The sequence below is a fragment of the Artemia sp. Qi Xiang Cuo genome, chromosome 10 (genome assembly GCF_049724085.1).
Source record: "Artemia sp. Qi Xiang Cuo chromosome 10, ASM4972408v1, whole genome shotgun sequence".
In the NCBI taxonomy this organism is placed as follows: domain Eukaryota; kingdom Metazoa; phylum Arthropoda; class Branchiopoda; order Anostraca; family Artemiidae; genus Artemia; species Artemia sp. Qi Xiang Cuo.
Window position 1 is genome coordinate 72,728,751 of NC_142803.1, and position 14,420 is coordinate 72,743,170.

Here is a 14,420-nt window from a genome sequence, read left to right on the forward strand (position 1 = left end):
TGCCTTATAAATCAGTCTGCCATTTATGTGTCCTGCCTAAGGACCTTGCGATTGCCAAGATAATATTTCTTTTTTTCTTGAGCTTTAAAATTATTTATATTGTATGCTAAAACTTGTAGATATTATACCCTGTGACAGACTTTTGAAAGCCTTACAAATTAGCCTTTTATTTTGTTTAGGCTACGTAAGGACTTGAAATAATTTTTGCAGATACCTATTTACCTTTAGTAATATAGTATACTATATTACTACAATAGCAATAGAGTATACTATAGAGTATATCTCTATAGTAAGAGCATACTATAATATATAGTATAGTATAATATACTATAATATATGGAATACCAGCTATGATTACGTGTAGGTCTAAGTTTTCAATTCGCCATATTGTTCCGTTAGTTTGGGAGAGTTTGCCAGAGGATTTGAGGAATGTTGGGGGTTTGCAGGAATTTCGTAATTTGTAGAAGAACCATTGCTTTGATGTGTATATTTTGGATGGATTAATCTGGGCCAGTTAACTTAAGTTTTTGAGGAGGGTTTAGTTGCAGCTGAATATGTAAATGAAAATAAATATTATAAATTTATTGGGTGCTGTTTTGAGGTTCGGTGGTTTTGGGGTCCGGTAAGCTGTGCTCTATTTTTTTTTTTTTTTTTTTTTTTTTTGTTTATTGATTTATTTGGAAGGTTTTCTCCTGTACAAGTTTGCTTCAGGAAATCGAAGATGTATACTTTATTTTTAAATAAAACCAGTGTTACTCTATATATTCTCGATATATTCTCTAAATAGATAATCTATAAATAAATTACTCGTTGTCTCATATATCATAGCACTTATTCTTCTGTGGTTATTCCCAGTAGAACTTATTATTCAACAAAAAAGAAATTTATTACAAGTTAGTAAATTACGCTGCCAAACCTTTTCTAGCATTTCCATTTATAGGAAAGATAATTATACAGTCTTTTCAATTCCCATGCTAAATCGCTTATTCATAAATTTGATTTTAGTTGTTATTACCATATCAATTGCATCAAAGCTTCAACTATTTTGTTTTTTGACTGACAAACGACCCCTTCGTATCTATTCCTTTGTATCTTACCATGCTTGCAACAGTAGCGGCAAATTAGTAAAGAGTGAGCCACGACACAGAGTTTTAAAGAAACGTTAAAGAAAAGAAAAGTTTTTAAAGCATTTTTTTAAAGAAAAGCATTTTTAAAGAAACGTTATAGAGACAAATAATTCCCAGCTGCCACTGTTTTGGAAATAACTGCTTTAATTCAGATGCAACTAAAGACTCGTTTGTAACCTCGACTACAATAGGAAATTTTTGGGAATATAAAAAAAAAACGTTGAAACAACTCAAAATAACGTAGAAAAGTTCAATCTTGAAATAACGATTGTCCAAGATCTGAAAACTAAAGACTCCCAGTCCGCCACCTTGAAAAACTGCAATTTCGCGCATAATCGCAATTTTTTCTGGGTAGCACTAATTTATCCTTTTTTCCGTACCTTCCTTTTTCAAGTTTTCTCCTTTTGGGTGGTCAAACCAGAGGTCGTGTAATACCGGACGAAGACTCATTGGATTGAATGAATAAAACTAAATATGGCATTTTTAGTAGCAAAATATTGCCTTTTTAGTAAGTGCGCAGCAGCAGTGCCGTATTTTGTCATTTTGTGTCACAAAACATCAGTTATTTCCCAAAGAGGGTCAAAATATCGGGGAATGCGAATTCTCATATCGATAATTAATTTTCTCGATCTAAAACCCTTCAACGGAGGTTTAAACCTCTCAGTTTTGAAAATCGAAGAAAATTCAATTTTATCTTATGTAAAATAACTGTTGCGTCTCATCTGTTTTTTTTTGTTTGTTTTTTTTGTGTTTTTTTTTTCTTTCCCAGAGAGAATCGTACTGAGAGATCTTTGATAATCATAAGAGGACTCATTTGGATGGAAACTAAAAGTTCTATCGTCTTTGTTAAGTTAAAAAGCATACCGTAACTAAGTGCCATATTCTGCCACAACCCAACAGATGTAGCCAAGTAGGGCCATCATTCTAGTGAGTGAAAAACTCCAAGACAGCTAATAGATTGGATATTATTTGAAAGATGTGTATAAAATCCACCCCTCCACCCAATTCCCTCCCCCCTCCAACTAAGATCAAGTTTTTTTTTAAGGTTTACCTATATTTTTTCCTCCTATCAGTGCTCCAGGCAATTCTCACCAACCCACAATAACGTAAAGCGCTAATCTTTCTGTGATCGTCCCATACTTTCATTTTCAGTCTTATTGTTATTATTTGTCTTTGAAGTTACAAATTGCTTTTTGAGTTTAGTTTTCGGGTTTTTCAATTTCTTAGCGCTCCTTTTTTTCTTAGCGCTCCCTCACTAAAACAAAATTTGGAACTTGTCCCTGTTTCTACATATTTTTTCATAAAATCCAACACAATGAGAATATTCCCAGATTATTCTTCTTCTTCTTAAGTAGTAGCAATAATAATTTATCATAAGAAATCAGAGACAAGGTTAATTGGTAGCACATCTAAAGCGTCGCTTGCGAGGGTGTGCTACTAATAAAAAGAAAAAAAAGAAAATACCAACTAATAAATGATATAAGAATTTGGAGGGTGAAACTGTTTACCAAAAAAAAATTGTATAAATATTTCATTCACAATAAATAATATTTCACATAGGTATCTATTTTAATTACCTCCCACGTTTTGAATATCTCCCAAAAACTGTTGGGTGTTATAGTGTTACAATATAAAAACGTGTATTGAGCTTATATAATGCTATAACATTACAAAATAATACAACTTAATTTGTTGAAAATACTTAAGTAATATATAAATGTTGGGATTTCATCCCTGTTTCTTTTCTTTTCAGATAAATGACCCATTTTATTTTCTGTAATTACTTTTGCCTACAAGATAATTTTTAATCCTAAGTTGAATTCTGGTTGTTAAGCTGGATCCTTTCGCAATAAGTAAGCTTTGAACTAAATTCTGTTTTGGACTTTCTGGTTTGAGTCATTGAAAGGTAAAGGTAAGAAAAAGTAGAATGGGTTTTGAATGGGGATTGAGAGGATTGGCTGGGCCAAGCGAAGGTCAACCCCTATGAAAAGTTGCTGTACAGAATATTATTTTTGAGTTAGTCTGCATTTAGACCCCGATAGGGAAGCATATTTTTGTTGCTATTTGTGACCGTTTGGAAGAATACAAGTAAGGTATTTGCTACAAACTGTGTACTAATTTTCCAAGAACCAAGGCAGGGTAGGAACAGAGTTACGAGATACCGTCATTATTATATTGACAGGGGGGTTCGTTACCTCCAAGGAGAGAGTTAGAGATGTTTAGTGGTAACCCACGGCGGATACACTTGGCCTTAGAAAGTGGCCATTTGACCACTCGATCACGTTATCATACCCTGGGGCAGGGTATACTGTAAATATTGTACTACCAAACCCGATATTTGCAGAACCGGTGTGGTAGACGCGGGCATCCCATTATAATTTGGTGCCGCCGGGGCTTATCCCTCTAATAAGTGGTGACACGTGCGTTACAAATCCAATAATAAAGCTTAAATCATTCTGGCGCTTTTTTCCAATAACATAATCAGCAAAAACAGAAGAAAACCAAATTTTTTAAGCTACAATAATTAGTATGAATAAATTAAATAGTAAACACGATATTTCCAACAAAGGGATTTACTCAGCAAAAAGTTCAATAATAGATATAGAGAATAATAAACCATAAAATAACTTTTATAGTCTTATGCAAAGATTGCTTTTATATGAGTGAACAAAAAGCTACATATGGATGAATGAACTTTATCAAACAGTTCATGGTAACGAACTGTAAGTATGCAGTGACCCTGCTCAATAGTAACCGAACTTCTAAAAACCGGAGTAATGATACAGTAGATATTTAAAAAAAATCAAATTTTTATGCTGAGTTCAAATATGTTTTAAAGTTTAGTCTTACCCATCAAAGGTTACGAACCTGAGAAAATTTGCCTGATTTTGCAAAAGGGGGAAACTCCCTCTAATAGTCATAGGATCTTAGAGAAAATTAAACCATCACATTTAGCGGATCAGAGAACCCTACTGTAGAGGTTTCAAGCTCCTATCTAAACAAAATGTGGAATTCATATTTGTGGCCAGAAGAAAGATCACGGATGTATGTTTTTTTGTTTGTTTTTTTTTCCCCAGGGGTGATCCTATCAGCACAGTGGTCCTAGAACATCGTTAGAGGGCTCAAGGAAAATTAAATTAAAAGTTCTTGTGCCCTTTTTAACTGACTAGAAAGATTGGAGTGCAACTATGCCCCCTCCCATGCCCATTTTTACTCAAATTCATCCGCTCTTAGTTACGATATAGCCATTTTGTTCAACATAGTTGAAAGGCCGAAAAACTATGCCTTTGGAGATATTATAATCCCCCAGAGCCCGTGAGGAAAAGCCTTGGCCATTGTTTATGTATAATATTTGTGATTGGGAAGTATGTATATATTTTTAGGCAGGGGGTGAATTCTCTGCGTGTGGGGTTTTCCACGGGGATAATTTCTTATGGAGAGGGAAGTTTCCAGGAGGTAAATTTTTCAGGGGAAATTTTACACTAGAGCAGTTTGCCAGAATTCCTATAAAAATTCTTCTTATGTCTTGCCTTTTCATTGCAGAGTCAATTCTACGCGTGAAGATGTGAAGGATAATTGTCCGGGTAAATTTTCACTAGGATTTAACTGCGTGGAAATTAAATCCGTGGGGAGGGGGGAATTTATCCATGGAATTTTAGATATATGTCCTGGCATTACTTAAAAATGATTAGCATTAAATAGAAAAAATAAGTTGTTTCAAGTGAAAGTAAGGAGCAACATTAAAACTTTAAACAAACAGAGATTATTACGTATTTGAAGGGGGTTGCTCTTCCTTAACACATCACTCTTTACGCTAAAGTCTGAATTCTGTCCCAATTCTTGAGTGACTCTCGAAATACTGTTCGTTTAATTAGAATAATAAGAAGTGTTTTTTTAAGTACTAAAAGACTTTAGCAAAAACAACGAGGTGTTAAGGAGCAGCAACCCCCCTCATATCCGTAATAATTTTTGTTCATTTTAAGTTTTAATGTGCCTCCTTACTTACAGTTGCAAAAACTTGTTTTGTTTTATGTAATTTCCCACTAAAAAGACATAATGTCACTAGCGGAGTGCTAGAAGGAAAGATGGCAACAAAAAAAAATCATCAAATAAAAATGCACAAATATATACAAGCAGAACAGAAAATGGAAACTAATATCACAAAGCTTCACATAGTTTATTTTCTGTTAAATTTATATAAAACTTCTTTAGTCTTTTCTGAACAACCATGTACGGGTTCGATAAGTTATATTGGTTGCTAATAGCTCTATTACGCTTCCAAGGAGGCAAACGCAAATGGAATTTACCCAAACGGGTGTAACAAGAAAATACTGTACGTTTATTCTTGTCAGATAAAAAAAAAAAAAAAACGAGAGAGCTTCAACACGTGTGGTGTAGCCATCACCGAAAATATCTGGGCCCGGATCCGTCGGCTATATGAAGATTTTGAAGATACAATCGTACCGTAAGCTTTTCGACTTTACTAGTAAAATGATCAATTAACAAAAGATGAGTCGATTTAACATAACAAACCACCAGTAGACCAAAATTTACTGTACTTGAAGAAGATTTTATTATCTTGTCACAAAGTTTTACCTCAGGGGCAGGAACACTTCCTTTACTATTGAAAACAATAAACTTTGTTTTAGTTTCGTTGAAAGACAGACCTTTTTTCTCATATGATCTTTATAATGCCATAAAACTCTCTTCAAAACGGGAAAATGAACGACTAAAATACAAAATATCGTCGGCATAATTCAATAAAGAGCTATCTTGACCAAGATACAGAATGCTCGGCTTAAGGGGCGACCATACTTGAAGCGACCTTCCTATCTCTCCCATAGTAAGTGTTTTGAGTTTGACTGACATTAATAGTTGAGGCAGTTAGGCGGTCTCAGTCTTTTCTAATAGAATAGAATCAGGTGAACATTTTGATTTAGCAAAATGCTAAAGCCGACATCTATTTTTCCTAAAATGCCAAAAAAAACTCAAAAACCTATTTTGGGTTTCGCCTGCAAGATGGCTGCAGTCAATATTGTCGTAATTGGTGCTTAAAAATGCAGCGAAAAATATTCTATTGAAGCGGTTGCAGCATATTTTTATAAAAAACACTTGCTGACTGCAGTCCCTTCGAATACTTTACATACCAACGTTTCAAATTGCTTATCACCCGACAAAGAGCCTAAAATACTTGGAATCAAATGGATGTGGGCGCATAAATTATGCTGAGGGGCTTAACGCTTCCTTTTGTTCAAAAACGGTCAGTTGGACTTTGATTTAGTGAAGCTTTAGCTCTTGAAATGATTTATTTGGTGTGTATATATTGAAAGCGTTAGCTTGAGAGTTGGACATTCGACAAATTGTGCGAATAAGTTGGATGTACTGGGAAAATATAACTAATATTGAAAGCGTAAGGAACCCCTGGAAGTCGCCCTCTTCGATTTTGTTTACTCAAGTCTGTGTGAAATCTGATACCTTTGTCTTTGAGCCTTTTTGCCGACCAGGAAAAGGGCTCGAATCAGCCAAAACGGCTTTGGACTGGCGTCCCGCGTGCTAAGCGTCAAGTATACCATTATGGAAAAGAGGTAGCCAAGAGAACAAAGAGATAGCTCCTTGACGAATTCCTTTTCGAACTGGGATAATTATAGAAAGAGTTTTTATCCCACTCGGTAGCCTAATTTCATTCTTCATTGAGAGTTTTCAATACAGTATATAAGAACTACCGACTTGTCAAGACCGCGGTTAAATGCACTTAAGATGAGTTGACTATCAAACAGTTTGTCGTAACGAACTGTAAGTAAGGAGCGACCCGGCTCAATGGTAACCGAAACTGTAGAAAACGGAATTTTGATACCAATAGATACATAAAAAGAATGAGATTTTAATGCTGATTTCAAATATATAAGTTTCATCAACTTTAATCAAGCCTATCAAAAGTTACGCGCCTGAGGAAAAAAGGGGGAAACGACCCCCTAAAAATTATAGAACCTTAATGAAAATCACACCATCATATTCAGCGTATGAGAGAACCCTGGTGTAGAGGTTTCGAGTTCTTATCTAGAAAAATGTGGAATTTTGTATTTTCTGCCAGAAGAAAGACCACGGATACGTGTTTATTTGTTTTTTTTTTTTTGTTTTTTTTCCTCCAGGGGTGATCGTATCGACCCAGCGGTCCTAGAAAATCGTAGGAGGGCTCATTCGAACGGAAATTAAAAGTTCTAGTGCCCTTTTTAAGTGACCAAAAAAATGGAGGGCAACTAGGCCCCCTCCCACGCTCATTTTTTTCCCAAAGTCACCCGATCAAAATTTTGAGATAGCCATTTTGTTCAGAATGGTCGAAAATATGATAACTATGTCTTTTAGGATGATTTAATTTCCTGAAGTCCCTGGGGGAAGGGCTGAAAGTTATGAAATTTACCCAATGTTAACATATAGTATTGGTTATTGGGAAGTATACAGATGTTTTCAGGGGGGATTTTTTCTGGTAGTGGGGGTGGGAGGGGGGGTCGGGGGTTATGTGGGAGGATCTTTCCATGAAGGAACTTTTCATGGGGGAAGGAACATTGCTATGAAGGGGGCGCCGGATATCCCAGCATTATTTAAAAAAAGATCATAAATTATATATAAAAAAACAAGTTTTTCAACTGAAAGTAAGGAACAACATCAAAAATTAAAACGATAGAAAATATTACGTATATGATTGGGTTCACCCCCTAGTCAATAACTCGCTCTTTAAGCCAAAGATTATTTAGTACTTTAATAAGAGCTATTTATTCTAATAAACGGTCTCTGTGATTAGTAGGCAATTTTTACAGAACTGGGACAAAATTCGAACTTTATCTTAAAGAGAAAGGTATTGACTAGGGGGCTAACCCTCTAATATACATATAAAAAATATATGAATATAGATTTTCGTCATGTAAGTTAATTCGTAAGTTACGCATATTTAATACTAATAAAAACGTTCGTAAAAAAATTTAACATGTTTCGAGAAAAGCCATTTAACCAAATAAAAGTAAAATTAATATTAAAATTTTGTTTTAATTATTCATGTTATGCGGTGAGCCAAAATCAAAACCTGCATTAATTAAAAAACTTTAAAAAATTAAATAAAAAACAAATTTTTTTAACTGAAAGTAAGGATCTACATTAAAACTTAAAACGAACAGAAATTATTCCGTATATGAAAGGGGCGGTCCTCTCCTCACCGCCTCGCTCTTTTAGCTAAAGTTGGTTTTTCTCACAACTCTATTTTTTTTAAACAATGAAAAACTTTATCGTAAAAAGCGAGATGGTGAGGAGGGGACCGCCCCTTTCATATAAGTAATAATTTCTGTTCGTTTCAAGTTTTAACGTCGTTCCTTATTTTCAGTTCAAAAAACTTGTTTTTTTTATTTTATTATTACCAGAATCGAATGTTTGCCTTGCATCTAAACCTAGAGCAACAATAACTTCATCAATTCGCTCACACAGTCACAATCCATATGGATATTACGCAAATGATGGTGCACATGATCTCTACTGTTGCCCATTTTGAACTCAAACTTGTTGCTCGATTCATCTCGATTCAGCTCGATTTCACTCGATTCATCTTATCAATAATTAGCATTTCAAAAATTTCACAGAAAAACGAAGCAACAGTGATATATATATATATATATATATATATATATATATATATATATATATATATATATATATATATATATATATATATATATATATATATATATAATATATATATATTATGCAACCTATTTTGTAATAAGAATAAACTTGCCAAGATATAAAATGAATTATAATGTTATTTGCTATGATATATAATTGCTACGACTATCGAGGTAAACAAAATATTTATCTAAAGATTCGTCGCTTTTTGAATCACTGTCCATTTTGCCATCATCACAGCAAATCCTAAACATTTGCCCAAATCCTTTGGCAAATAAATTCGAGGTTTACTAAAGGCTTTACTCACTCTGAGTTTAAGTGGTGAAAATACATATAGTAATAGGTAAATAGTGTTCAGATTTACCAAGAAAATAAGGCTGAGGATCAATGGCGTAATCAAGGCTGGAGGGGGCTCTAGATAGCAGGGTAACTGCGGAGAAACCTTCTTTTATGTTTATCTCGATCCAAGAAAAACTTTCTTCTCTTTTTCACACAATGTTTCGAATAAAAAAAAGGCGTTTGGACCTCTCTTGTGAGTGGCATTGGCCTCTCACGAGGGGCCAATGGCATTGGCATTGGCCGTGAGTGGCATTGGCCGTGAGTGGTATTGGCCTTGAACCCTCTCTGCTAACTTGTTGGCGTGTTCTGGCCAAAGTGAGGAGGCAGATAACAGCCAATGTTTAACTTCTTTTCTTATTCTATTTTATAGATTATAAATAAGAAAAAGATCGTAGATTGATGCAGGAGAAGTTTTAAGCAGCTTTTAAAATATTTGCAATGTGGCGTGTCATCTCATAGGTTGAGATATAAAAAAAAAAGATTCAAAGAAAAGGAATAAGAAGAACTGGGAATTTGTGTACGACCAGTGAATACTACCATTCAAGAAATGGAATAAGAAGTACGACGAGTTAAGAAAAGGAATAAGAAGAACTGGGAAAATGTTTAGGACCAGTGAAGAAAAGGAATAAGAAGAACTGAAAAAATGTTTGCGACCAGTAAATACTACCACTGAAGAAAAGGAATAAGAAGTATGATGAGTGAAGAAAAGCAATAAGAAGAATTGGGGAAATGTGTAGGACCAGTGAATACTAGCAAAGAAGTAGAGGAATAAGAAGTACGACCAGTGAAGAAAAGGAATAAGAAGAACTGGGAAAATGTGTATGACCAGTGAATACTGTAGAAGAAAATTATACCATGGATGTTTCGCCTATATAAAAAAAGATTCAAATCTTTTTTGATTAGCAAGGCTTCCTTACTGCTAATGATGGAGACAAATAGATATTAAAACAATAAGAAATTGAAAACAATACGAACTTTAAAACGACAAAAGAACAAAAGACAAAAATTCAAATAGACCCATTTTCTTAGTCATTCTTATTTTAATAAGAATATTTGGAGGGGATAATTTTCGGAGAAAAACAGTCATTTTTATTAGGAATTTTGTCAAGGCTGGTCAGTTAAACTTCCGATCTCTCATTTGAAATTCCTAATACCCTTCAAAAATACCATTCCTAACCAAGCACTACAGTTTGTAAAATTACAAAACGGATTTTACTAGTTTGCTACTTGTTAAAGCAGGGCTAAGAATATTATTCTTAGCTGCACTTGACAGTGACGATGCTGCACTTGACAGTGTTTTCTTTACTTATCTAGCTACCTCTCACTAGGCTGCGTATAGGCCTATTTGCAATAAGATTTTACTAAAACCGAGATTTAGAGCCAATAAAAGTTTAACGTTCATTTGAGCCAATAAAAATTCTATAAAATATTTGATTGGCATAAATTACTGTTAGCTACGTTTTGATATTAGTAAAACCTCATTCTGATGGACCGTATAAAAGACCAAAGAGCAACAGTCCCGTCAGAAGAAAATGATCATGAAATTAGATTAGTAGGTACACAGGAGAATATTTGGGCAAGACGCAACGTTACGGGGGGGGGGGGTAAATTTGAAACTGTCTCTAAGAAATCCTTATTTCTGAGAAAACAATTAGTGTGTATATTTTTTACCATTTTTTAAAAATAATTATCTAATCTTAATTTTCTTCAAAGCTCTTCAGCATACACTTCAATCTTTATTTTATGTATAAACGTCATCATATTAGCCTTAACAGCTTTTCCGTGCTTCTTCTTCAGATTGCAAGCTCATTGCTAGTTTATTTGTGCTCTTTGCTCTTGTTTTTTGTCTTTTTATGCTGCATTTAACTAAATATTCTCCATAAGTAGAATAAATAGAATTGACTTTTTTCAGCTGGGCACTGTCCAAGAGTTTTTGACGGGATCGTTTGCTGGCCACCGACTCCTGCCGGCATGATAAAAGCAACTTATTGTCCAGAATATGTCGTTGGATTCAACAGTAGTGTAAGTTTGTTCTCTCTATTTATCCACCCTGTTTCTACTTATCGCTCCCTTTCTCTCTCTTTCTCGTTTCTCTCTAGCCTCTAGCCTAGCAGTCTAATCAATGTTAGACTGCTTTACCTCGTTTCTGCCGATCACGCACGTAATAGAACACACTGACATCTTTATACCAAAGCAGGATGACTGACTTCAGTACTTTTTTTCATAGAACGAAAAAGAGGATCGTGTGTCAAGGCCGTACCCAGGATTTTTTTTAGGGGGTTTTGCTCCCAAAAAATTTTTCGGGGGGGGGGGTTACACAAAAAAAAACTCAAAAAACGCATACAAAATTTATTTATGTCTATTTTTGTTATGTTTTTACGAGTCAGACAAACATTTCGTGGGGGGTTTAAACCCCCTAATCTCCCCTCTGGGTACGCCCTTGTCGTTTGTGAAGAGTTAACGTTAACTAACATAAAAATAAGAAAACAATATACCACCTTTTATGTCTAAACTTGTCAAAACAAGGTCTGACTATGCTCCTTCTACATGCTCCTGACTATGCTCCTTCGACATTTAATGACTAACCGAAAATACATAGGTAGTGTCAGAAGAAATAAAGCAGGAAAAATTTCTGACAGCAAACAGCAGAAAATTATGTAAGTATTCTGTTGATGCCACATCTCAGCCTTCATCAGTGCAAGATGAAGAAAAAAAATAAAAAGATAAACAACAAAAATTAAATAAAAAGCCACCTAATCACACAAACTACAAAAGAGCAACTGACAAATGAACCTGGATAACGAAAGAAAGGTTAAGCGTTCATTTGGAAAATAATTTATCTGAAGCCGGGTTGTCTTTTGCCTTTTTTCAGGCGAAGTTCAACAAGACCAATCAGTGCCGACGATCAAACAGTGCACCTTGGTTGTGAGTGGCTAGCCTTACCTTATTTAGGTGGACCCTGATTGGTTACCGTTTTGACGTCACGTTGTCAACATCACCTGGAAAAGTCAACTGAAAGCAGAAATGAGCCACTTACTTGAGCTAGACTCTTCTTCTTGCCACGTTTTAAGCCATCTGTATTTTGATTGGGTTTTAATATTATGGACGTCATGAACGGACTCACTAACACGGTTACCACCCCTAGCATAATATTCCAAAATTTAGTAAAAGAAAAACAAGCCCACTTAGTAAACATACTAAAGAGGTGTCAAACCCACTAAAACCAATTAAACCTAGTAAAATTCTGTAAAAATATAGTAAAACTAACAAAGCTGTTTTTTTCAAAATTTTGAAGATTACTCTGGTTACCCCTTCCATTTTTACTTTATGCTATCTCTTGGTTAAGAGACATGCGATGATTAACATTGTCCCTCATGCCATCTCGCCTACACATGATTTGAGATTCATAAAAGATGCTTAATTAGCATAATCCCATACACTATTCGTCAATGCATCATTCATCCGAAGAAGACGAAGGGTAAATTTATTGCCTTGAAGTTCCGTAGTCCTGACAATTTTCTTAAGCTGAAAAAACTTTTAACTTGAGAAAAATACCGAGCCACATTAAGAAACCCTGTCAAGAAAGGCCATACAGCAATGGCTCAGTCAATCAGAGAGCGTTCTTTTTCTATCTCATTGAACTTGCACAACATGTCTTTACTAAAAATGTCTACACAACGCTAACCTTACATCTTTGGCGGTTTTCTAAAGCAGTCCTTTTTGACCTGTTGCGCGTGGAAACCATGACAATTGCCGTATTTGGGAATATCTAGTAAACTGGAACATAATCTTGTAAATATTTGCGCTGTAATCTCGTAAATTATAAATCATCCTTGTGGCAACCCTGTTGTAAGTAATAGAAAAACACAAAGAGTCAGGATGAATAAGGGTACAGGACACCATACTTGAAGATTAGTAAGAATAAGAAAGCTATTGACTTCCATCAGTGACTTTTCTATAGCGTTGTTCATAAGATAAATGAGGCTGGAGGAGGCTGGGGTGTATATTTAGGCTAGAATAAGGGGGGGGGTCATAAGTTGCTATAGCCACAAGCTCACAAAAAAATAAACCGCGTATGGCTTCGGTACAGTAACAGTATTTCTTTTTGTCTCTTTTTTAGGGAATTTTCTTTTTTTGAGGTGTTTTATATTCATTAAAAAATATTCAAAAATTGAAAATATTTTTAAGGCTCTGGCAACACGCCAGTGTATGGAAGATAGCACCTGGTATTGGGATGATGGAGCTAATAGTACTTGGTCAAATTACACAGCTTGTGGGTCATATTTTGATGTGCAACTTTGTGAAACAGAACTCATGCACGGAATTTCTCATATTTACGTAAGTTCTGCATTTTTTTAATGGCTTCTTATTGCCTAATCCCGGTAGCTCTTGAAGGATACTGCCAAGTCCAGTGGTGTCAATTTTGGGAAGGATTGTGTGCCCCCCAGATTTGTTTGCCACCTTCCCCCAATACATTTTGAAAAATACTTTTTTGGGGAAATTTATATTAAAATTCCTTTGTTTCATATTTTCAATGAGAAGAATTAAAAAACAAAGAAAAAAACAAAGAAAGAAAAACACACAAATCCCGCAGTAGATATTGAAAAATACATATTTGCCATCCTTCCCCTAATTTTTGTGAATTGAACCCACCAACTTAAAGTAGGCCTACCAGGCAATCAAAATAAAAACATTTTTCGCTCCCTCCCCAACCTTAGATCTATTCATATCTAAAAACTTTAATTCTCGGAAGATTTTTCTTTTTGTTGTTTCAAAATTGTGAAGTTTTTACGCCAGTGTTATATTTTTGTCAGTGTTGCCACATTCAACCTTTAAAATTGAATAAGCGAAACCAATTAGTTTAATTGGCTTAGACTTTTTGTTAGTAAAAATTAAAACATTAACAACATGTTGACATTGTGCCCATTTGGATGCTTATACTATGTCCTACAGGTCCAGGGTTTCATCGATTATTTGGTTCGGAGCGGTGATCAGGGTTTGACTATGTAAGCGCAGCCAGAGTTGACCCAGCTGGAGGAGGTAAACGGGAAGGGTATTTGAAAGCAAAGGTTGGCTCGCCCCCATTCTCCTTTTGCACTTCCTGGCTCAAGGGCCATGACTCAGAGATCAGCAAGGCTGGTTTTGACTGTGAAGTATAGTGTTTTTAATTTACCTTCTCTTAAACATAGTAATTCTCAAAAAATAAAAAAATATCTTCTTAAGCTGTTGCTTTTAATTTGACACTCACTACCACCAACTTCATAACATTCGGTTTTCATTTAACTC

General features: G+C 34.9%; 1 protein-coding gene across 1 annotated transcript in view; it reads left to right on the forward strand.

Moving 5' to 3' along the window:
• The window catches only part of LOC148948142 (secretin receptor-like), a 374,147-nt gene that overhangs the window by 146,090 nt on the left and 213,637 nt on the right, over window positions 1-14,420 (forward strand). Inside the window, exons 4-5 of the mRNA XM_089096116.1 lie at window positions 11,047-11,156; window positions 13,323-13,472. Of these exons, the coding sequence (XP_088952242.1) occupies window positions 11,047-11,156; window positions 13,323-13,472 (260 nt within the window). The remainder of the gene's footprint in view (window positions 1-11,046; window positions 11,157-13,322; window positions 13,473-14,420) is intronic.